The sequence below is a fragment of the Xiphophorus maculatus genome, chromosome 5, assembly GCF_002775205.1.
Source record: "Xiphophorus maculatus strain JP 163 A chromosome 5, X_maculatus-5.0-male, whole genome shotgun sequence".
NCBI classification, from domain to species: Eukaryota; Metazoa; Chordata; class Actinopteri; order Cyprinodontiformes; family Poeciliidae; genus Xiphophorus; species Xiphophorus maculatus.
The window spans coordinates 31,473,143-31,497,508 of record NC_036447.1 but is presented as its reverse complement, the minus strand read 5'-3'; the positions used below and the strand labels follow the sequence as shown (position 1 = coordinate 31,497,508).

Genomic DNA, 24,366 nt, shown 5'->3' with positions numbered 1-24,366 from the left:
AAAGAAGTTTTATCAACTTTAGTGGCGTTTATTGGAGAGTAGATTAACCCAAACCACAGCATCCCTCAGAATTCCCTAACCCCCCCTGTCCCTCCTCAGCTTGGAAATGATTTCCATTAATGCACAGTGTCAGCTTGCATTTCAACACCATCAAAGTGACAAGTAAAGCTGAAACCTAAACATTCACAGAAAAATTGCTCAGTTAACAGCAGAAGTCCCTGTGTGAGCATCTCTTTGGCACAAATTAACTTTCACAGAACAAAACTACTGAAGGATGACCATAGCTCAGGTTGGCAATGAAAGTTCTACAGTATCTTTAAATTGTGATTTATTTTATTAAAGTGTAAGTGAGAACAAACAATTCACACATGAACATGCACACTCCCACATACACCAAAGGGAAAAAAAAAAGAAGATAAAAACTGCTAACAGAACAAGAAAAAAGTCCAGGCTGGGTGAGTTTTCTAAAAGCTAAAACATAGAGAAAAGGTTAGTGTGAAAATAAAAACATCAAAATGTGATAAGTGAACAGATGTTTTTTCATAGGAAGCAATATTTGTTGTTATGTTATCATTTGCTCTTTTCTTTGACAGCATTTTAAAAAATCAGATCACGTTTCAGAATGTTAAACCAACATCTCACCTTAGAACAACAAAGGATTTTACATGATAATACTAATCATAGGATAAATGTTTTGAATGAATCCAGCAACTACTGAATACAGCCTACCAAATAAGATGTTTCAGTTTCACCCAGAAACAAACACAACTTTGTTCATACATAACAAAAATAATTCTAAATGGTAGAGGGAAAATCAATAAAAATAAAAAATAAAAATGTATACATTTTGAAAACACTGATAATATAATCTACAGATAGCTATTTAGGAAATTAACTTCTTTCAGTCATTTTTTAAATTCTTGTATTCGTTCTTAACTATGGCAAGTTTAGTTGTATGAGCTCATTTTCTTCTATTTGACTTGTTTATTAATACAAATATTTTAGTAAATGGTGAAGGTTGGTGTTTTAATACGTTGTGCCTTAAAAATTCATGAATCTGCCACTTTAAAATAGACAGTTTAAAACATTGCCTTCATTGTTTATGCAGTGTTCTAAAAGCACCAGAGCAGCACAGTTCCACAAATCAGCATTTAGCAGAAGGTCATTAAAAACTTCTAAAACAGCTGATTCAGAACAATGAAATTGTTTCAAACTGAACTGAAACTTTGCATAGATGCTATGTTCAAAGTAGACTGAAAAATAAACTGTACCCAATAGCTCTATTAATGGAAGAGCACATGGAGACACCTTTGCCCTCATAAATAACTTTGCTGAGCTCAGCTTAAAAAAAAAACCCAAAACAAAAACGCACACACACCCGCACACGTCCACGCCCTCATGCACACACACACACCAAAAGATCTGTTCAAACAACACTCTGGAGGCTGCATAGAGAAATCAAGCAAAGTAGGACTAGGTCATCAAGCCCCTTTTTTAACATTATTTATATCTTACTTTTCTAAAAGAGATCAAAGAGAAAGTTGTCCCTCCTCTCAGTCACCTTAGTATCCGCATTACTCTGTAATCTGATTTGTATTTATTTTTAGAAATTAGCTGCAAAATGTATAAACTTTCATCTCACTGCATTCAACTCATTACTCAATTTGCTTCGATTTATAAAGTTTTAAGTTTTATGAGAAACTAAATCATAGTGTTGTGATGACAGCCTGACATCCACAAGCACTTAACAGTAGCTTATAATCAAAATTAATATAACATTACTGACTGAGCATATATTTTTTATGCATTTTAATACAGCCAATATCAAAACTATTTTTACAGTAAATGCAGTCTAATTCTGACAGCAAATAGCATATAAAGCATGTTTTGTGCTTTAAAGCACCACTATCAAAACTGTTGAACATATAGGACAGGCCTCAAAACACAATGCCTGGAAAAAAAATCTATGAGCAACCTTGTATATTTATTTTGTTTATTACTTTTTAAAATCACATTTGAAGAAAAAGAAAACCCAAGTAAAGACCAAAATAAGCTTCCAGATGAAAATTTCATTTATTAAAAAGAGAAGAAAGCGATTCTTTTCCACACAACCTGGCTCTGTGTGGAAAAGGAATAACCCCTGATAACCTGCATGCTGGGCACAACAGCTGTCAGAGTGTTTGCAATGACTGTCTTCAACATCACTGTGGAGACACATTAGCCCATTCTTCTTTGCAGAATTGTCTTAACTCTCCAACGGTCGCGCTCAGACTGTCAATTTCCAAAACCACACAAAAAAACCTTGTGAAAGCACACACGGGGTCAGCATGATCCTACTGCAACGTGCACAAAAAAAACTTGTGGGGTCTTAATGACCCCGTCTCTCAAGAGCATGGGAGGGCTAAACTACATTGAAGTGTTTCAATCATTCATTTTGTTTATTTCTGCCATTCCAAGGTGGGCTTGCTTGTATGCTTTGCATCTTTGTCCTGTTTAAGATCAGGAAGTGATAGCATGACATTCTCATTCAGGAGAGCAGGAGTCACAATTTTATCAAGTGTTTCAGGTTCAGTCAAACAAGACCATCACACAGCCAAAACTATGAATGTGACTTCCTATATCAGTCATTGTTTCACTAATGAATCTTAATAGGCCACCTACTGGCAAGCTTCCTTTCTTGTTCCTTGATTTTTTTACCCATTTGTAGATAATGGCTCTCACAGGAATGGCTTTGCAATCATTCATTTTTAGTCTGTTTTAGTGCTGCAAACATTTTTTTCTGCCTTAAAGTGCCTAAAACATATCTGAAAAACTGGCAAGTTGAAGCCATATTTTTTCAAAAGTAGTTTTTTTCATTACTCCGATCACACACACTCCGATCACAGTGCAGACCATTTTTTTTGGATGTTTCTACTGGTATTTTGATGATCCATCTTTGGTTAGAAGAGGTTCGAAATTGTAAGGCCTCACTAAAATGGGACTAATTGTCATCTCTTCTGCTTTATAGATTCTTCCTCAGATTCTGACTGAAGCCAGGACACTGGCTAGGCTACTCCAAAATGCTATTACTACTTTCAGCCAAAAGTAGCAATAGCTAATGGTAGTTTTCACTGACATCTCAGAAGAGAGATACAGTATTAGTGAAAATAGTAAAAAAGAGAAGAACCCCCAGCTCCAAATCGGACTGTGGGTATGAAAAATTTTGGATTTAGGTATACAGTATGTACTGTATATGTATACAACAAATGACAACTTGACATGAAAGTCATTCTGTTTTCTGAAATTGCATTTTTCTGTATGGCCTCAAAAATATTCAGCTTTACCAGACAAACAAAAACAGTTAATCTGATTGCAGACTGACTCTCTGGCTGGCGCAGAAGTTGACATAGCAACCAGTACACCCTGGCAGCTTCTTAAGAAATGTCGGTGTTGCTGGAAAGCATAACGTGTGACTGCGGCTAAAAATACTTGTCCTCCATCACAGAAAACCACCAGAACCATGTTTCTTGAATTCTTTTAAAGGGATCCAGCCAGGTGAGTGTCAGCATGTGCTCATACAAGAAGCAAACTTTAAAAGAACTGAAAACAATTAGAAATAAAAGGTCAAATCCCAGTTACAGAAAAGACATGCATTTGCAAACATAGCATGCCTGTTGACTTTGTTGTATTACATACTGAAAAGTCAGTCTGTTTTCATTTAGTTTTTAGGACAAAAATGAAAAAGGTACATTTTACTAAAATGGTAGATTTTCAGATATAATTAAAAGAATTTAAAAAATCGGAGTACTGAAGCAAGACTTAAGCTAACAGTTAAGTTGACACATGATTCTAAAAAGACATCGACCAATGGGATGGTAGGATTTCAGAGCTCTACCTCGGTGTATACGTGCGCGTGTGTGTGTTTTGTGTTTTGATATGTCAAAACACACACACTACTCTGACCCTGATTAAATATTCTCCTCACAGCACCTTTCTACAAAATTTGCACACACACACACACACACACATGCTGACTGCAGAAGAGTTAACGAGCTGTGCTTTTCTGCTGAGTTTGACATGTAAGAGAGAAGAGAATTAGACCAGCTGCTCTTGGTGTGTGTGTGCACGCGCGTGTGTGTGTGTGTGTTTACTTACCAGCAGTGACGGTATCCTTCTCTTTGGCATTGAGTTCGTCCACCTCAGCTCTCCTGCGCAGCTCAAACCTGCGAGCATGTCCTTCTCGGGGCTTCCACAGCTCCTGGAGCAGCAGCGGCTTCTCGTTGTCCCCAAGCGCTCGCAGGCACTCAGTCCTCCATGCCCCGCCCCCCTCAAGACGTCCGATCACATCACACAGCACATAGACGCGAGCTGCATCCTTGTTGAGCGAGTACCGCTCCAGCGCTTCCTTCACGAGTTCCTGAGCACTAGAGCGGGGCGTGGCTAGGACACTCTTGTAGTTGGCACCGGCACAGATCTCATCTCCAAAGATCTTCAGCACCCCTGGGGCCGAGCTCTGAGTGGAGAGTTCGGCAGGGTCATCCGCTGGCCGCTCTGGGGGTTCAGTAGTGGAGCGCCGATCCCCTCGGGTGTTTGTCCCTGTCTCTGCTGGGACACGGTCTCTGTAGCTCAGAGTGCGGTACAGGACCTAAAGAAGCATGTATTCAGTGAAGTACACATCATGAACTTGAAAGAACAAAATCACAAAACAAATATTGCAGTAATAAGAAAACTTTTGGTATCATGAAACATTCAATAGGAAAAATCAACAGATGCCTATATTTTTTCACACTAATGAATAATTGTGAGTTTATTGCTAATTTTCAGCAAAAATTTTCAAAAACATCGGGTTGTACATCAAATCCTGGAGGGACTGCTTTAATAATTTCCATCTGTCATAGACATTTTAGTACATTACTATGACTCTGTCAGACCCCTGATTTCTGTGTTTTAGTGGATTTTGTATTTTGTTGTTTTTTTTAACCACTGCTGTCTGTGTGAAGAGGAGAGCTGAGGTAAGCCAGGTTAGCCTTTCCAGGTCAGAACATCTACAGCAAGGGCAGCGAACAAAATACCACAGAAACTACTTTGTAGACTTCCCGCTTGTCAATATCATTGAATGTTGTAAGATTTTGCATTTTGTTGTGGATTCTATTTTGTTAAATTCTACAATTCCATCTACGTTTTACGTATGGTGAAAATGATAGGATCCTACTTTTTTTTAGTTTTTTCCTCAAAACAACAGAATTTTTTTTATTTGCAGCATTGAGAAATTAGGTTTTCTTGATGGAATTCGGTCGCACTCTAGTTTTGGGTTTGCCAATATTATCAGTTAGAGAATGTCTAACTGATAATAGACATTCTCGTTATCACAGCATGACTTAACCTGATGACAAATTTTTTTATGGCAATGATAAACAATATTTACCCATTCATAGCATAGATGGACTCAAAATGCTTTGCAAGTAGTTTTCCTAACACAACTTTCACAGATGGTGTGAGACACTTTTATCTGAATTACTTTAGACACAATTAATTACCATTAAGTGACATCATGCAACCCCTCTCAAGTAACTATAAAGTTATTAGATGGATAACTCTTTTTGCTGAATATTGTCTAATTAAAATAAATTGAATCCTGACATTTATCAAAGCTTTAAAGAACTTTGTAGTCTTTGACCAATGGAAAGCTAATTAAACCTAAACTGTATGAAAGTAGAAGTAACTGTACCTTATTTATTTATTTTATCACAGTTATTTAGCTTTCTAGCAAGAAATCAGATTATATGGGAGAAGCGATGTTTACATACCTGTGTAAAGGTTCTGCTCTGGCGCTTCAGGCGGCTCTTGGATGGCAGGGACATGCTGGCCCCAGAGGAAGAACCGTAGAACATGATGATGTTGTTGGCCTCACAGACTCCAAATCTGACAGACAAAAGAGGAGCTGATGGATGCAGGGGGTTATCACAGCTATCTTCACTAGTTGTGAAGATATTTATTGTATAGTAAGCCCTGTACTGTGCAAAATGAATTCATCCTGATGGTAATGTGATAAACAACAAAAAAGTATTTGTAAGATGAGAAATGTACCTTGACGTTAAGAATTATCACGTCTTTTGTAGCAGGAAGAAGGTCAGACGATTTGCATTTCATTTCACTGTCACCTTTCACTCTGAAAAAAAAATTCAAGTATATGGCATAGTTACATCAAAGTATCCCAGCAGTAATTCCAAACATTAAGGTGTTCTTCAGGTCCCTTCAGAGTCACATAAGTACCAATTGAATTTCTGCTATTTTAAATAGCTATTTTAAAAGCTGGAGTATTCTGACACTTATGCACTGGGGATAGATGATTTTATCAAGGTTAAGTTTATAACTCAAAGATTAACAAAATTGAGTAAATATTAATAACGAAACTATGGGAATTTTGGGGTTTGACACAAAAACTATAAAAACATCAACATGGAATGGAACTTTATGTTCAACTCCTCTCCAGATCATAGAGATGTCACTGTGGCTGCAAAACGTGATGGCCAGAGGTTATACAGTGGGGTCAAAGAGCAACAGACAGAGAGCAGGGCCGAATCTGACTCATCATTAGTATTTACGTGGCCTTCTTGACCAGTGGTTCCCAACCCTGACAGCAGAAGAATGATTTGGGTTTCTCCTTGCTGCCACACACCTCATTTAAATGAATGGGTGATTAGCAGGCTTTTGCAGCACTTGATATCATATGGAGAAAGTCATACAATCATTGGAATCAGGTGTTCATTTAAAACTTGATGAACAGCAGATTTTTAATCACCCTGCATTAAAATGCCACAACTTTCTTTTGGTTTTCATACAAGTACTATTATCATAGCATTATGATGGTAGAAAACCATTGTCAATTTTAAAATGATCCATGTGGTCTATGTTACTATTATATTGTGTTTCTGAAGACCTCTGTTCTAGTTTGACAGAAAGGCCTTTATTAGACCATTGCAGTGTTGAGGGGATTAGAGAAATGACTGATAAAGAAACAAAGATATTGTAAACAAGTCCATATTAGCTTACTTTACTCATTAATTTTAACTTAACATAATGTTTAGAACATAAATTAACTTCAGTTTTGGCATATATTTAAATCACACAATATTCAAAACATGTACATCATAAAAAACATTTTGTCTGTTAAAGGGGGCTGCTCTATTTTTTTAAAATCTAGTCCAAGTCAGGACTTAAATTAAATTGAGATGCAGTGCTGATGCTTAGAAAGTCTCTTAATTGTGTCTAAAATAAAAACAATTCTGAAAAGAATTGCAAGAAAAAATTAATCCAGAGCCATGTTAAAGAATCTCTATGTGTAATTAATAATAGCATAATGGCTGTTCTTGTCATTAAGGGTGATACAACAATTATTAGGTTTAGGGGCAATAGTGTCTTCTACAATTACACGTTTTAGATGTCCTCCTGATTTAGCACACCTGAAATCTAATCACTGATATATAACAAGATCCTTGTAGAACTTTATAACATGCTGAGGAGGTAATTCAGCTGTGTTGGAGAACGGACAAAAATATATAGGACATCTTTTTTGCAGCTCTTTATTTATCAAGTTGCCACACGATCTATTTGCACCATAATGTTTCACCTCCTGCAAACACTTGAACTGCATGAAATTCTTTTTTTCCCCCCCAGTATTAGTAGGTCAGCCTAAATAGATGATGTATCAGACTTAAGAAGTGCTGGGATAACGTGACTATTTTAAATGCCGCCTAATCCACAATAATCTGGCCACTTGGCTGCGGTTAAATCAATCCCAGGAAACCCCTCCTTCGTCTACACACAATAAGAAAAACTAGTGAGTAGGCTCTATGTTTTACAATGACATATTTGAGACCCACTTGGTAACAATGTCTCACAGGCTATTGACCTGCTGCCTGCCCTTGTATTCACCACCAGAAGGTCAGGATTTAACCGTGCACACACCCACCACTATCAGGGAGAGACAAAACTGTGGAGCTCGACTTGTGTCTGCCCCGATATTCAGTGTTAGTCCGTCTGTTTACCACTTCGGAGTCGCTGGTCGTCAGTAGCAACCGCCTTAGCAACAAAAGGCAGGAGAAAATCCTCGGAAATTAATCCACTGAGGAGTCGGCAGGCGCGGCCTCTGACCGTCAGCAGGTGTGCTTAATGACTGTACTCCGGCTCATTTTATACAATTATTATGTAATTAGTATAAATACCACCCCACAAATAGAAACGCATATGAATGATTTATCTTTTTAAATTAATTAGGTTAGCTGGTGATAAAGTTGAGTGCTTCAGCAGCGCACTCCCCTGGGAGCTCTGTGTGTCTGTTGCCTCAAAGTACTCACGTTGTCTGCAGTGCGTGGCTCCATGGTGCTGCCGGGGAATCCTTGGCTTCTCTCGCAATCCCTCTCTCCCCCCCACAAAGACAGAAAATCCCCAGAAAAAATGGATGGGGGATATACAGACGCTGCTGCCCCGTTCCCACCGTCGCCTCTCCGTCTCGAGTTCCCTTCCACATTCCCGAGACGGCCCCGCTAAGTTGGACAACAGACAGACGCGGTGGGTCCCCGTTCCCTTCCGTACATCTCCGCCGCGCCGAGTGCCCAGCAATGCCCACAGCCCTATGGTAACCGCATTCCTACATCCACAACGCCTCGCGGCCGAAACGAGACGGAAAGAACCGAGCTCTGCTCGTCACCAAAATACACCTGCTTCGGTTTAAAGCGACGAAAAGGGCTCCCTCTGGCGGACACTTCATTACTATCTCCGTCTTCAGTGCAACAAGCAGGTTGAAAACCCCTCAACAGGGTAGAAATTAATGAAAATTATTATCGAGTAGGTTTACTGGAGAGACTGTTTAGTATTCGGAAAGAACAGATAATGTTAAAAGTAATCTAAGTCATAGCCTACCAATTTACAGTGATCTTAAACTTTGCCTAAGTGTTAAATCTTCAATTTCTGTCTAGAGCCATCTTCGGTGAAAGAGAGAGTAAGTGCTTTACTCGAGCTAATCATTAATTATCTGAGACACAAATAAAATCAAATTCTTTGTTTATGATCGACAGATTTCGGTGGCATTGCTGTTGCTCTATATTTGGCTAATGGCCCTTTGATGCACATGTCTCAAATTGTATTTATTTATGGATATTAAAGACTTCCTTTACTTTGAAGTTAATTTTGATACAATTTCAGACTACAGAAGTTTTAGTCTGAAATGACTAGAACTCCAGGTTTTAATCCCAAACAGACACCTCTTGGCTTGACCTCTTGGACTCTAAACACAATCCATCGTTGTGTGATTTCATGTCAATATAAATTCAGCTAACCTGTGAAGGCATCTGAGATATGTTGGTGAATATTACTGACCAAACAGGTTTGTGGAGATCAAAACACACACAAGACGATTCAGGAGTAAAGTTGTGGAAAAGTTCAAAGCTGTTTTGAATTGTAAGACAGTATCCTATCTTGGAATATGTTGCAGACAACTGAAAACGGAAAGGATATGGCACATCTATAAACCTGCCAAGCCATGACTGTCCAAAAACCGACTGTCCAAAATCCAGGACAGAAAACCATGGTTGACATTGAAGATCAACACTAAAGCATTGAAAATGTATGTTTACGGATGCTCTCCAAACAATCTACCTGAGCTATTTGACAAAGAAGAACAGGCAAATCTTTTCAGTATGTAAATGTGCAAAGCTGGTAAAAGGCATAGCCTGTCTCCAAAGTCCTGCGGCTTTAAATACAGTACAAGTTTAAAAAATACACACAAAGAAAGAGACAAACAAAGGTTTCACATCAAAGTGCAGCAAAGGAGAAAAAATGTTTTAAAGCATGTAAAGGAAGAGTTCAACAATGGAGTGCATGAAAAAGCATTTTTATTATAACAGAGATAGAAAAGATAAAAGCATTGTTAGCATCAAATCGGCTTATCACAGCACAGAAAAGCACCAGATACAATAACCAAACTGAAAACTATAGAACCATGAATGTGGGAAAATACTTTAGCTTTCCTGGAACAGGAAGAGATCAGCAGCAGGACTAAAAACACTAAGCAGCTTCATAATCACAAAGAGTCTATAAATAATACTAATAGATATGCCGTTTGTAAAGATTTCGGAATTTATACAAAGTCATATGTCCACTACATCTCTAAAAGAGACAAATACTGTAAGCAGGATAAAAACACAAAAATAAAATAATTAAACCGCTTATGGAAGTAGTGTTAATACTGGATATGATAAAGTACAATACAACACTCAGTTGTTCGATGTATCTTGAATAAACAGAATACAAATACAAGCTGTTTGGTATTCATGAATATGGCTCAAATTAGCATCAGTTAAGTATCTTTGCTTCATTTAGACATATTCAGATCTACAATAAACATTAATGTCCCACTCATCTGTGGTGATACATTTGTAATCATGAAAATTTGTTGTTAATTTTAGATCGGTTCATCTTTCTGAAATATCTACAGCTCAAAAAAGGAAAAAACTATTGTTTGAGATTTACAGTTAGAAGTTGCTCAATCTTCTTTCAAATAATTCAATTCACATTATTTTCTTGTAAATTGCATTTTTTTTTATCAAAAAGGGAGGTAACTGTTTGAACACAGAGATCCGCTTTAATTAAACTTGTAGGGTAAGATTTATTTAGTATTTGGCTTGGCTTCATGCATTACTTAATGTTGTCAGAATGATTTACTTTGCTATAAACAGGTTATGCATCATACGGTACACAATTTGAGATTCTTTATGACCGTCTGTAAAAGCAATGGTAATATCCATACTTTAAAATTAAAAAATAATGTGACTAATGGATGTCAGCAGGGTTGATCACAGTGTATCCTTGTACAAACTAAAACATTTTCAAGAACCATATTTTGATTCACAGAGTCTTCCACATATATTGGCATCCCTGGTAAAGATACATTAATGAGATTAAAAAATAAGTAAGCAGTAGCATAACCTCACACTGAAAAATCATGTGGAGATTTTTTACCTATTCACTGAGTGTGGTTCTAATAACCCAATACACACTTTTCTACTTTCTGTCTCAGTAGAATAGAAAAATGTAATGCCATGGAAAACGAATGCTCAGGCAACATGTTGCATTTGACACTGGAGTGCGCACAATGAGATTACCAGGCTACCACAGATACATGTGGACGTGTCGCTTCACATGAGCACCACAGCTCCCAAACACCATGCATCCTGTATCTGAGGGGTGAACCGATCACATTTTTCTGGCCAATCATGATTACCGATATTTAAAAAAGCCTGACTTGCCAAATCCAACTTTGTCCAATACCAATTTCTTATTGGGAGAAAAAATCTGTCTGAAAAGCCATTAAATATAGCAAGAAAGTACCTATGCTGGCAACAAGGAGTGACTATTGTTAACAGCACACATGCAGATCTGAACTGTTGATCAGACCTTTCAGTCCTTCCTCTCTTACAGCAGGTGATTATTTCCACTTTTGCCAAGGTAGATAAGATTAATGGATATGACCAGTTTTTCACTTAGGTTTTAGTCGATCATTTCCCAAAATTAAGGAAATTGAAGACAATTTATCAGTGCACCCTATTTGAAACACAATGTAATTGACATCTTCATATACTTTCTGATTAATTTGGCCAATAATTATTTGACTACTCATAGATTATTGAAAATTAAATTTTGTCTCGTTTAGCTGATCTATACATTTGAGAAATTGCAACATATGACATCACAATGCAGCAGAACCAACTGTATTCCCCACCATTAATCATCCCTAATGCACATGCACTACTTATAACAGCAGTGCATCAAATGCAACACCCAAACTTCAAATACGTGACAGCCAGGACTTGATGTTTCATAAAAAGCTCCTTCATTTTTTCACATTAAGACTTTCATACCATGCATTTCTAATACACCACCATAGGGAACAATGTGACTGCAGTTTAAGGTAAACCTAGATCTTCATCCAGGATTGTAATCCAGGATATTAACGTTATTCTTTTTTATTACTGCCCAGACTGTAGATATGAGCAAGAATCACATAACTTAGCAGAATGACATGTTACCCTGCTTTTGCATCATCTTCCGAAGAGAAATTTGTATCACATTTATACCACAGAGAAAAGGAAGTCATGGACGTCTACTTCAAATTTTAACACTCTTTGCTTAATAAAGTAAGTATACATTCTAACCTTACTTATTCCTCGCTGAATGTGTTTGATCACATTCAAATTTAGATTTTTCTGAATATAATGATGTGAGATTATGCTACTAAGACGAAACATTAATTTATTTTAAGGCTTTTTACACATTTTTTCCAGAGGTAACATTGTGTTGAAACTTGATTTTAGCTGTTTGATACCAAGCTTCCTGGCTCCTTTATATCATACCTCAGTTATTGTCTGAACAGTAACCATCATGTAAAACTTGTAGAAAACATTTGGGAGTAAGCAAGTGGAGCTGTGGTGACAACCAGACAGAATACAAACAATTGACGCAGGTTGGTGGTCCTTTAAATTGGCTGTAAAATCCTGAGTGACAAGCAACTGTTGAAACATGACCCACATCAGTTGCTTTTTTTAATACCTTTAAATGTTAGATTTCTTTACGTCCTCCTGCCACATTCATCAAAGTGTATAAGCTTGTTTGGCAAGCAGAGTTAAAGACTCTTGGCAAATATAGTTACTTATGTATTCAAGCTATTTATATGTAAACACTGACAACCATGGGTTTTGTATTAATGGGTGTAAGATAGTAAAAGATACAAACAACTGCACCTGGTAAGTAATACACACACGCACACACTCCTGAGATGCCTTAATATTGGGGCAGATTGTTCAAGAGTACTATAGCTTCAGTTTCCTTTCAGATAAGACGTATTGTTTAATCATGGTAGCATGTGCTAGCAGTTACGGCAGTAATTCAGCCTTCTGGCAGTGCTGATTCATTGTGGTTTCAGACAAAGTATGTCACTAGTTTTCACGTATTTTCAACACTACAATCACATCACAGGAAAATATAATCTCTGTATAAATGATACTGATGACATTCGTCTCTGCAAAATCTAACCAACAACACAAAACTATCAGTATTCAGTAAATATACTACATAATTAGGTACCAAGTAATTGTGGATGTATACAGGTCTGTAAGGCTGCAACCACAAATGTATGCTTTATATACATTAATAAATTTGTCTATTCATGCTTATTTTGATAATTACAGTAAGTCACTAAAAAAAGATTGGAAGTAAGAACTACTCATGTTTATCAGGTGTAAATTATGATTACAATAATTGCTAAATCTACGATGATAGTCAAGGCAGCTAATTGTAAACATTGTCTTCCTCTTGACATTAAGACAATGTCGTGAATTCAGCCTCTGAACACTGAATCTGGACGCGCATCACAGAGAGAAAAACCTCCAATACTAGTAACTAACCCCTGATCACTGGAATAAAATCAAATTACTGGAAAATACAGTGATAAATAACCTTAAAATGAACCAAAGTCTGGATTCTAGCTGTGTCCAAGTTTACAAAGCTGCCTCAGATTAATCACAACACGGTATCTCTGCTATTGCTTTTTTTTCATGAAAGACCTCATTTGTTGTATAAACTAATGCAGGTTAGTGGTATCTGACATCTTTTATCATTATTCCAGGCTGTGACATTGTTGTAAGGTTTACCCAACTTTTAATTAACATTGTCTCAACATTGTATCCTTGGGAGACAGCAGGGATAAATCTCAAATGAAGGAATCCTTCAGAAGAGCATAAGGCATTCCAAGCAGCTGGAAACCAAATCCAGTGACCAATTTGTGTTTTTACCCAAGGCTTCACCTCTGATTTTGTAGCAGGGTCGTCAGCAAAATTGGGCTGAGTTGTGTCATCTCCAACATCATTTGAACTTTACTGGAATGTTTTAATCCTACTTTTAAGGTTATTATGATCCTACTGCCCTATTACCTTTTAGCAATGAGTCTTTCTCTGCTGTTTTCTTAACCAATCAACAGCATGAAAGAATATAAGTATTCCCCATTGGGTTAATTGCTGAGAATACAGCGTATTGTCAGGTGTGATATTCTGCACTCTATATTTCTTGGTGGCGACATTGGTGCTCAAAAGTATAAAACATTTTCTATTGGTGACTGTGAGCAGGTCAGACTGAGGTTCTGAAGCATATAGATTTTCCAGTAATATGTGTAGTTTGGAGGTGTATGTACTTCTCTCTAGCTGGGAACTTTATTCCATAAAGAGTCTAGCAAATGCAGATTTTAATGTGCAAAGCACATTTGTTTGTATTTTCTAGCTGCCTGATAGGACTGCTTTTGTTGCAGCAGTAGAAAGTCGTCCTGTCAGATGAAACAAGATGGCACCAGAGTGGGAGGCTTGCTGTCTGCCGCTGCCTGTGATTTGCTCCTTTGTGCTGCTTGTGCACCCACAAACAGTCAAAGCAAGACTGCCTACAATTGAAGGTGATTTCTTGATAATATATGAGCTTTGACTTTGTGAGTTTATCAGAAAGGCCCAAATGTACTGGTAGTTTTGCAATCAAGTTCACCCTTATTTTAAGCAAGCCTTGAACTTGGACACAGCTCTCCAGAGCAGCTTAATCACAGGAGTCCATTCCTGTGAAGTCATCACTGATGTCATCTGGAGGTCTGGACCTGCCTTGGAGTCTGGGCGTAGAGGTACTTCCAGATGGCGTAGTAATGTATGGCTGCTCCCACAGCTACAAAAAGATGCCAGATGGCATGGGCGAATGGGACGATGCCATCACTTTTGAAGAAGACTATACCAAGACAGTAGCAGGCTCCACCGACCAGCAGCTCACACAACCCGGACTGCTCCGGCTAGCGGGAAGCATGAGGGATTAAGGTGTTGATACTGGAAATACAGCACAACGCGATGCATACATTACATGAGTGAACTCACCATTGAGAAAATAACCAGAGCAGGAAAAACTCCCATCACTGTATAGCAGATCAACTCCATGAGTTTATACCTGAAAGAGAAAACAAATATAAAAACAGATTTTTATTCTTACTTATTGAATGATTATGTGAAGTTTGAAACAAAAAAGCAGTAGTTTTGTAATGGTTTAAGCAATTGCTTATCAAAAATTGTGTCAGGACTTCCTATGGGTTAGGATTAATCAATTAATCAATACACTGGTATAGATTATAAATCATCCAGAACATGGTAATCTAAAGTGCACACATAGAAGCCAACTGGTCTTCTTCTTAAAGATGTTCAATTAAATGTAATCTTTCTAACATTTACTCTTCAGCTCTGACTTGCTTGTCATCTTAAGTGTTTTTTTGTGTGTTTTTTTTGTAATTCACACCTCTAGCCTGCCTGTTTTGGACATGTGACCAAAACAGGCAGGCCCAGTAGCTCACATGTTCCAACTGTCCCATAAGTGACTTAAATTTGCAATGTCTACGTTTATATAATGAAAGAACTGATGCAGCATTAATTATTATTACTAGCTGTGGTAATATTGTCCACATTTAAAGCATGACCGGTCAGTTGTGTGGACAGAAAGCCAGTCTGAATTAAGTAAAGGTGTCAGTGTGGGAACAGACCTCTCATGATAGAAGAAGACATAGGTGGTTCCAAAAGACGCCATGACCCAAACCAGCCAGCGCATGTGACATGCCCACGGACCCAGCTCCCGAAGGTTTAGCCTATAGGAGAGAAGCACCAACAGCTGCAAACTGGGTTCCTATGTTATCATATTTACATTCTCTCACACATAAACAGCAAGCCAGTATGTTTACCATGGAGCATAAGAGGCTGCGATGAAGAAGTAGATCACCATCCTGTCACACATGTGGAAACACTGCTCCATAGAACTGAAAAACAGAATGTTTTGTATTTATATTTTTTATGCAATCTCAGGCATAATATCACTTTAATATGTGTCTTGTAAAAGTATTCAACATTGTCTTATAGATAGATAGATAGATAGATAGATAGATAGATAGATAGATAGATAGATAGATAGATAGATAGATAGATAGATAGATAGATAGATAGATAGATAGATAGATAGATAGATAGATAGATAGATAGATAGATAGATAGATAGATAGATAGATAGATAGATAGATAGATAGATAGATAGATAGATAGATAGATAGATAGATAGAAACTTTATAAAAGAATATTTGTTTGTTTAAAAAACATTGACACCTTCTTCAGTTATTACCACATCCTCATCAGGATGTGTAGTGACAGACCAACACAAAGTAATGCATATATAATTGTGAAGTCCATTGAAAATCATGCATAGTTTTTAAATTTTTTTAAACAAAAAGCTACTGTATAAAAGTTGGTGTGATATTTCGCCAGTGCTGTGTAAATGTGTCTTGGTACCGAAGGTGGCTTTTCTTCCAGGCCACAGTGTGGAACAGAGTGGAGATGATGAAGAGTGAACTGAGCCCCGCCCCATATACCCAGGCTGACAGCCGCTCCCATTGGTCCTCTGACTCGTAGTGCAACAGTGAGCTGCCCAGCAGGCTGGGGATTATCCACATCTAAACCAATTTAGAACATAAATAACACATTAGATTACAGAGGGTAATACATAAACTATCAGGATGAAAGCACAATTGTACATGCAATAATGGCACAACTTTTAAAACTAATTACAGTATGAGTGTCCTGCTTTATCTTTAAGATCTTACAGATCAGTTTATATGTTGTGTGTGTGTGTGTGTGTGTGTGTGTGTGTGTGTGTGTGTGTGTGTGTGTGTGTGTGTGTGTGTGTGTGTGTGTGTGTGTGTGTGTGTGTGGGCGTGTGTGCATACTGACCGCATGCGTGGCACAGTTGGCAGCATGCTCATAGTCTGTGGGCTGATATCGCTTGTTAGGAGGAACACGGTTGTTCATAAACCTGTAAATGATCACATATCAACAAATTTAAATACATTTTATTAGAATAAAACATTGTATTTCTTGTTTAAGCTAAAATCTAAGACATTTGCTTCTATAAAAATAAAAAAGTAAAAAATAAAAACAAGTAAGCAAGAATCTTTGGATTTATGGATATCATGAATCACAAGATTCATGATGTCCAAAAACTAATAGAACACACAGTAAACAAGTCAAAATAAAAGTAATAATAGAAATTAAATGCAATTAAAGAAACATCAAATAAAATGAAAGGCTACCCAAAGACAGGCACAAATAGATGAGACTTACAATCAGATTTATTAACTTAGCAAAATTATTTCTTTTTGCTAAATACCAAAATGATGAGGGAAGATCTTAAAATCAAGTTTACATTAGTATCTGGAAGAATGGCCTGTATTACTTGGGCTAGATGCTTTGGGTATCCCTCTACAAGTTAATGATTGATTTAGACCATGAAAATATCTGGCTTCCACTGCAGAAGCTCTGATTTTAGATGAGAAACTGTCAGTAATTATGAACATAAACTAATTTATGTTTAATATGTGTGAGCTGAAGGTTGACCTGCTTCTCATGAATGCTGAACCTGTAAAATGCTGCATGTATCTCATAGCTGTCCATAAGTCCCCACCTCCACTCTTTCCTATTGCTTAGCAACGCTACATCATGCTTCAACTTGTTGTCATGGCTGCAGTTGCATGGCAACAGTGGGTATCCACGGTCCCGTCTGGACCAGACGTTTGACCCTATGATTCCTTTTATAAATAGTTCACACGGAGAAGCTTCCGCATGTCCACACGTCCACTGCAGACACACACATTAACACTGATTGGTGTCTCTGAGCACAACTGCAAAGAAGAAAAGGAGGTAACCCTCAGTGATGTCACTGTTGTCATGGTAACTGCAGAACAGGGATTGTCTCTTTCTTTAACAACAGAGAACTCCTCGTTTATTTCTTCTCCCTCGCCAGTTTTTGTCGTGTCTTGACTTTCTTCCTGTGATTAAATAACATGCATAACCTAATGCACATAAATCAAAATCACACATATACACAAGCACACACACACACACACACACGCCCATGCTCTTATGTTGCATCTTCCAGAAGCAGATTTCGTAAGAGACCTAGATTTGTCATTTTCTCACACAAACACCCACCTATAAGAGCGGTGGGAACCAAAACACAAGCTGCTGTCAAAAGAAGAACATCCTCGGCTTTAGAGCGTTTGTCTCATATGGGCACTGGAAAAACTTCAGTCAAAGAAAGAGTCTAGAGTTAAAGGTCTCACATCAGTTTTCTTTAAAAAGAACACAAAACATTATCCGTATTTAGTATATTTCGGGGAAGGAGCATCTCTTCTGCCAATCTCCCATGTTTGTGATATCTATTTTAAGACATTTTGGACACAGCAGCTAGTTTGAGCTTTCTGTCCTGAGGCTCGCTTTGTTTTCCTTTAACCAAATTATCATTTAAAATTTTCCTGTGTAATTTGGAGACCCTGAAACAAACAAACAATGTGATGAAAACAGGTGAACCTTTGGAGAAGTCCAGGGTGCATCAACAATGTTTATAGAGCCAAAAGGGAAAATCATTCACTTTCACCCTATCCCTTTGTAAAGGAAAGCATTTTTTAGCAGCTTGCTCAAATAAAGAAAAAACACCCAATATCAGCATTTAAAATAGAATCAGAAAGAAAATTTGCATCATCCCTTCATCTGGTAACCATGTAGGCGAGCCCACTTGACAGGACCAGTATCAGCTTACTTGTTCTTCAGCAAGGCCATTTTTAAATGATTCAAACAATGACTGTACCAATGAAAATCTACTAAAATAAATAGTTACAATGTTTAAGTCGAAATTACAAAATGTTTTCCTACTCTATACGTGCACTCAATATTAGAATATTAAAAATAAAAATGTTTTGTTCATTCAAAAATGTTAGCTAAATTAATCAGGACTCCCTTTTGCATGACTAATTGCATCTATGCAAGGTGGTATGGAGACCCTGCTGAGGTATTTAGAAATTCTAGGACCTTCTGCTCTCATGCGCCACCACACTTTTTCCTTCCACTCAACTTTCATTTACTATGCTTGCACTCTGTGAACAGCCAGCTTCTTTAGCGTTGGTCTTGATAGTGTCAAACCGTGGTATTTTTACTTAGCGTCATGATGTGTCAAAAAGGACATCTTCACAATATCTCTTCACTTCTGCCATATTTCTTCTGAATAATTCATACATTGCACAACATATTCAATAAATTTGAATATTTGTTCCAGTGAGCCTTGTTTGTCTAATTAAAGGTAGCTTTTGAAAAATAACAACCTTTAAGCATGTATTAAACACACTTTTCATAAAATCTTCACTTCCTTTTTCCATCCATCCACTTTCTAACATCCTTGTCCCTATCGGGGTTGGGAGGGGTGCTGGTGCCTATCTCTAGCGAATGTTTCGGGCGAGAGGCGGGCTCACTGGACAGGTAGACAGTCTGTCGCAGGGCAACACAGAGACAGACAGGACACACAACCATCCACACACACACTCACACCTAGGGAGAATTTAGAGAGACCAATTAAGGAAGCCGGAGAACCCGGCGAGAACCCAGCATGCACAGGAAGAATATGCAAACTCCATGCAGAAAGACCCAGGCTGGGTGTGATGGAGACCACGGGTTCCATCCCATGTTGATTATTGATATTATGTTGTTTTCAGTTCAAATGTGTTTGTATTAGTTCTTTGTTTAGTTATATTGTGACATTTGGTGAGGATTTATATTTAGTTATATTTACTTTTGATTGACTTTAGATTAGTTTAATTTTAATAATTTGCATGCATGTAAATATTTGTTGGATCATTTATTGTTAGGTTTGTGTAAGTAGTGTTTGTTTGTCTTTTCTTTTTGGATCACCCCTTTACCTGGTGTAAGTGTTGGAACTTGCCTCAGGTATAAATGTCAGCTTCTTTGTTTCACTAAGAGAGGGTGCTGGTGTAATGAAGATTTGGAGCTCCCAAATAAATCCACCTCAAAGACATTTGTTGCCTCACTTCCTTCTTGAAACGCAGAGCCTCCGCCGGTCAAAGTGACACTGGGAATCGCACCCAGGACCTTTTTGCTGCAAGGCAACAGTGCTACCAACTGTGCCACTGTGCAGCCCCACTTCCTTCTTATAAATGATTTTTTAAATTGGTTTGGTGTAATATTTCAATATTAAATGTACATTTTTTTCATTAGCTATATGCAGAAAATCATCATCATCAACAGAAATAAGGTATTGAAAACATCTTTGTGTAATTAATCCATTCAATGTGTTTTACTTAATGAATTGAGTACCATTATACCAGTTTACCATCTTGTTGCTTCTCTCCTAGATGGTAAATGATCTGCACTTGTATAGTTCTATATCAAGTCTGAGGATTCCAAAGCCCTTTAGGTTACTATCAGTCATTCACCCGTTTACCGTACCCGTATACACTGATGGTTGTAAGCTACACTGTAGCCACAGCTGCACTGGAGCAGACCAACAGAGGTGAGGCTGCCATTCAGTTGGCAACAGGTCATCTGACCACCACCAGCAAGAAGAGAGGGTGAAGTCTCTTGTCCAAGGACACAACAGCAAAGTGACCCAGATAGAGGAAACAGGGTAACAAACCTGGCAACCCACCAGATGAACCCCCACCACCCGAGCCACTGCCACCCCAAAATATGCTAAATATAAAGTTCCATGTCTGCTTTAAATTTACAGTATGTACATGTTTGGACTGTTGTACAATAGTGAGATGCAAAGTGGAAGTGCTTTCCTCCCACACAATGGAGACTTAAACTGCTCGGAGACAGACAACTGCAGGATAGAAATGGAAAAATTTACCTATGGTATTACAAATATGTAAAAGAGGTGAATCATCCCATCTTTTTTGTTTCCTCTCTATTGGGCTCTCTTTTGTCGAGCTGCTGTTTTTAGAGTGGCACTCATTCAGAGATATTAATAATAACTGACCCAGCCCAGAAACTCACCGTCCTGTCCCAAATAAAGAGATTTCTCTATCCAGAGGGCATCTCTCTCTTTACTGTCAGTCTGTATTGTGTGTTCCTGTTCTCAGCCCAGTAGGCCTGGCTGGGTTATAGTAACTTTATTACATTTGCTGACAATTAGCAGACTACAGGCTATGGGCCAGGCATAAAGACTCAGTGAGTGGATAGAGAGGAACAGCAGGGAAAAGCTGATCAAAAACATCCAGATTCAAATGTTTATTAGACTGAGAAATATTCACTAGATGTAAAATGCATAAAAATATTTGACCAAATACATTACTACCTTTGTTGACTGTCTCTTACAAAACGAAAATTAGTAAAAGATTCACAAAGATGAATTTTAAGAATCTAAAATTATCTTTTGCAGTATCTTTATTAATGTTTAATTTACATCATTCTGTTTTGTAGTGTCTGTTTCTCAGGTTTTGTCTCAGGCTCCTGCCTGCTGAGGCTGATGGTCAATTAGTCTATCTGGTTCTGGTGGAAGTTTTGTTCTGCTGAAGGGGAGTTGTTTCTTTCCACTTTCAACATATGCTTGCTCAGGATGCAGAAACTCATCAGAGATAGAAACATAGTTATCTTGTTAATTGATTGTATTGTAATTTATTGAGATGCATCTGTGTCTGGGTTTTTAAAGAGAAAAAAAAGAGATTGATCGGTAAAGCTTTGTGAATGGATATTTACAGATTGAAAATATGAATCAGTTATTAGAAAATGTTACCAGCAGTGCTGACAACACTGAAGCTAATGTTTGCCTTAATTTTGTGTCAAACAATAAATACAATACAGAACATTGTGAAACAGTGCTGTGTAGTACAACAACTGCCTTCTTACAGATTTCTTCTGTTTTAGCTGCTTTTTTCTGGTCTTCATTTTTTTTTATTAAATACAAAATGCAAATTTTGAATAATTTTGTTTTTATAAAAGCTATCCTGACCCCATGTGAAAAACTAAATTATCCTTATACCTAATAAATGGTTAATCCACCCCTGGTGTCAACAGCCTGTTAAGGTCATGCCTGTCAGAGGTGGACTTTCTGGTTTGTTTTGGATTATTGTCCTGGAGTATGATCTTAGCATTTGAGTTTAAAGGGTTACCTCCCAGGTCTCTGCCTTGTTTGAAAATTAACCAGACAGACTCACCTTCAGCTGATTAGTATAATCAGCCAATGAGGCAGCACAAGCTAGATGACCTCGTTAACTTCCTCCACCTTTGAGGATGTACTTAATTTTCATACAAATTGAGATAACATATTTATTTCTATGGGATTAAAGGAACTATTACAAACTGATCACATTCCTATTCAGGATTTTCAGGGCAATGCAGCCCCAGACGAAAACTCTTCTACCACTATACTTGATGTTCTTTTCCTAAAGTGTTTTATTACTTCACACCAGAGGTAACATACACACACATTCCAAAACATTATACATTTGTCTCCTTAGTCCACACTATATTTTCCCAGTCTTAGGGGTTTTCAAGGTATTATTTGACAATGTGTTTTTTTTTTCTTTTATTTAGGGGTGGGGGAAGGCCCTCCCCTGGATGCTAGTTTTACCAAGTCTCCTTATTGTTGAATCATAAACAGCCGTGACAGAGGCATGTGAGGCCTGCAGAGCTTTAGATGTTGTTCTGGATTCTTTCATAATTTATGGTGTTTGGTGCAGCTTTGGAGTAGTTTAGTGGGCTGGCAAGGCCTAAGAAAGTTCACCTCTTTTTCATGTTTTCTCCAAGTCCAAACGCCTTAGAAATGGCTTTATAATTCATTCCAGATTAATAGATGTCAGACACGTTGTTTCTCATCTGTTCTTTGCTTTCTTCAGATAGCGGCATGATGTATTGCCTTTTGTGATGTTTTAGCCTACTTCTGATTTAAGTTTTTAATGCCTGTCCTTTTACCTGGCTGGCTTGGATAGCTTTTATCCCATCCATCCAACCATTTTCAAACACGTTTATCCCTACTGGGGTCGTGAGGGGTACTGGGGCCTATCTCCAGCGGTCAATGACCCTGGACAGGTCATCAGTCCATCACAGGGCAGCTTTTACCCTTTCTTATATTAGCAAATAACTTCAAATCTGTGTTTTGTATTTACTCTGGGTATTTTTTTTATGAAAATTAGTCTGATTATCTGAAACATGCAGGTCTGGCAACAAACCAAAACCTTAATTAATCTAAAAGAGGAAAATACTTTCTCACAGAACTACATGGTGAGTGAAGTCTGTAAATACATCTGGTTTCAGAGAGAATGGTTCTGAGATCAAATATTGAGTTGTTCGCTCATCCTAGTATCCTCATCATCATCACCAACAGGAAACAATTAGCTGTACACATGCAATACTCAAGCATTTGTTTAAATAAAATTGAATTCATACTGCCAGTAGGTTATAATGATACGCAAAGCTTCCTACCTACCTTACAAGATTCATTTACAGTGAAAATAAGCAACAGTTGACGGCAGACAGTAGGATTAAAAGCCTGTATCCCCGCTGAGTGTCGGTCGATAGAAAAACTGCTGCTGATGTGATGCAATCTCTTCAGCTGAGATTGCAAAAGCGAGATTTAACGCAGCGCAACGCAACCAGCCGCCGCGTTTCACTGGCACCGTCCTCCCGTCAAATCAGACGGACGCATCCCGACCCGCAGATGCCTGTAACAGGGTCTGCTCCGGAAGTGTGGGCGGCGGGAAGCGGCTGCACGAGACCCGCTCTGTCCGGGGTATTTCTGCTGCTGCTGCTGAGCCTCTAATGTGTCTGCAAATCACCGCTTCACATCGTCATCACGACTCAATGAGGAAGTCTGTTTTAAAAAAATATATATATCTCAAGGCTGCCACATCATTTTCAGAGGCTCTGATTCATAGCTGAGGAAATTCTGAATGCAGTTCCTGGTCGCGCCACTAGATGGATGTGCAGGCACATAGAGCGGGATTAGATTTTTGTCAAATTCAAAATTATGTTTATACGATTTTCATGAATTTTTACAATGTATAATTTATGTAAAACTTACGTGTTTGTTAAATGAACAGTTTTATCAGTTTTGATTGGTATCTCTACACACAGTAGTGCGAAATAGTGAAGAGAAAGAGTTTCCAAAATTTAAGTGTGGCATTTACTTTTATGGTAATACCCCTAAATGAAATCCAGTGCAACAAGCTGCCTTCTGATTCAGAAGTCATCAAATCAGTAAATATAGAGTTGTGTGTAATTTAAGTTTAATGTAAAATATAACTGATTTATGCATGGAGTCTGCAAATTCTCCTCATCAAATCCTCGGTTCTAAACAGGTTCTCCAACTTCCTTCAACTTAGATGCAACTTGCCCAACATGGAACCCACCTCTTACCCAATGACTGCTGGAGAGGGACACCACACTCTCCAGGACCCAGCATAGACAATGGATGGAATTAGGTCTATGCATAATT

The 24,366-nt window shown here is 37.9% G+C and overlaps 2 protein-coding genes across 6 annotated transcripts in view; both read right to left on the bottom strand.

Moving 5' to 3' along the window:
• Positions 1-8,651, bottom strand: part of radil (Rap associating with DIL domain) — a 30,593-nt gene extending 21,942 nt beyond the window's left edge. For all 5 annotated transcript variants that reach the window (XM_005813894.2, XM_023334637.1, XM_005813895.2 and 2 more), the window contains exons 1-4: positions 8,337-8,651; positions 6,067-6,148; positions 5,787-5,901; positions 4,135-4,624 (exon numbers count right to left, since the gene is read on the bottom strand). In XM_005813894.2, coding sequence (XP_005813951.1) covers positions 4,135-4,624; positions 5,787-5,870 — 574 coding nt within the window. In that variant the 5' untranslated portion in view covers positions 5,871-5,901; positions 6,067-6,148; positions 8,337-8,651. The remainder of the gene's footprint in view (positions 1-4,134; positions 4,625-5,786; positions 5,902-6,066; positions 6,149-8,336) is intronic.
• A 1,204-nt stretch (positions 8,652-9,855) lies between these two features.
• LOC102229706 (monocyte to macrophage differentiation factor 2-like) lies at positions 9,856-23,793 on the bottom strand. The gene is made up of 7 exons (XM_023334654.1): positions 23,359-23,793; positions 16,818-16,899; positions 16,380-16,540; positions 15,782-15,856; positions 15,587-15,688; positions 14,934-15,003; positions 9,856-14,851 (listed from the first exon to the last, which is right to left on the bottom strand). The coding sequence occupies exons 1-7, from the start codon at positions 23,370-23,372 to the stop codon at positions 14,648-14,650; spliced, it is 708 nt and encodes a 235-aa protein (XP_023190422.1). The 5' UTR covers positions 23,373-23,793; the 3' UTR covers positions 9,856-14,647.
• Between the last annotated feature and the right edge of the window lie 573 nt (positions 23,794-24,366).

Coding starts and splice junctions, on each gene's coding strand:
- LOC102229706 (XM_023334654.1), bottom strand. Junction 15,857..16,379: donor TGGAAGAAAAGCCACCTTCG/GTACCAAGACAC, acceptor TCTGTTTTTCAG/TTCTATGGAGCAGTGTTTCC. Junction 14,852..14,933: donor CTCTGGTTATTTTCTCAATG/GTGAGTTCACTC, acceptor GCTTCCCGCTAG/CCGGAGCAGTCCGGGTTGTG.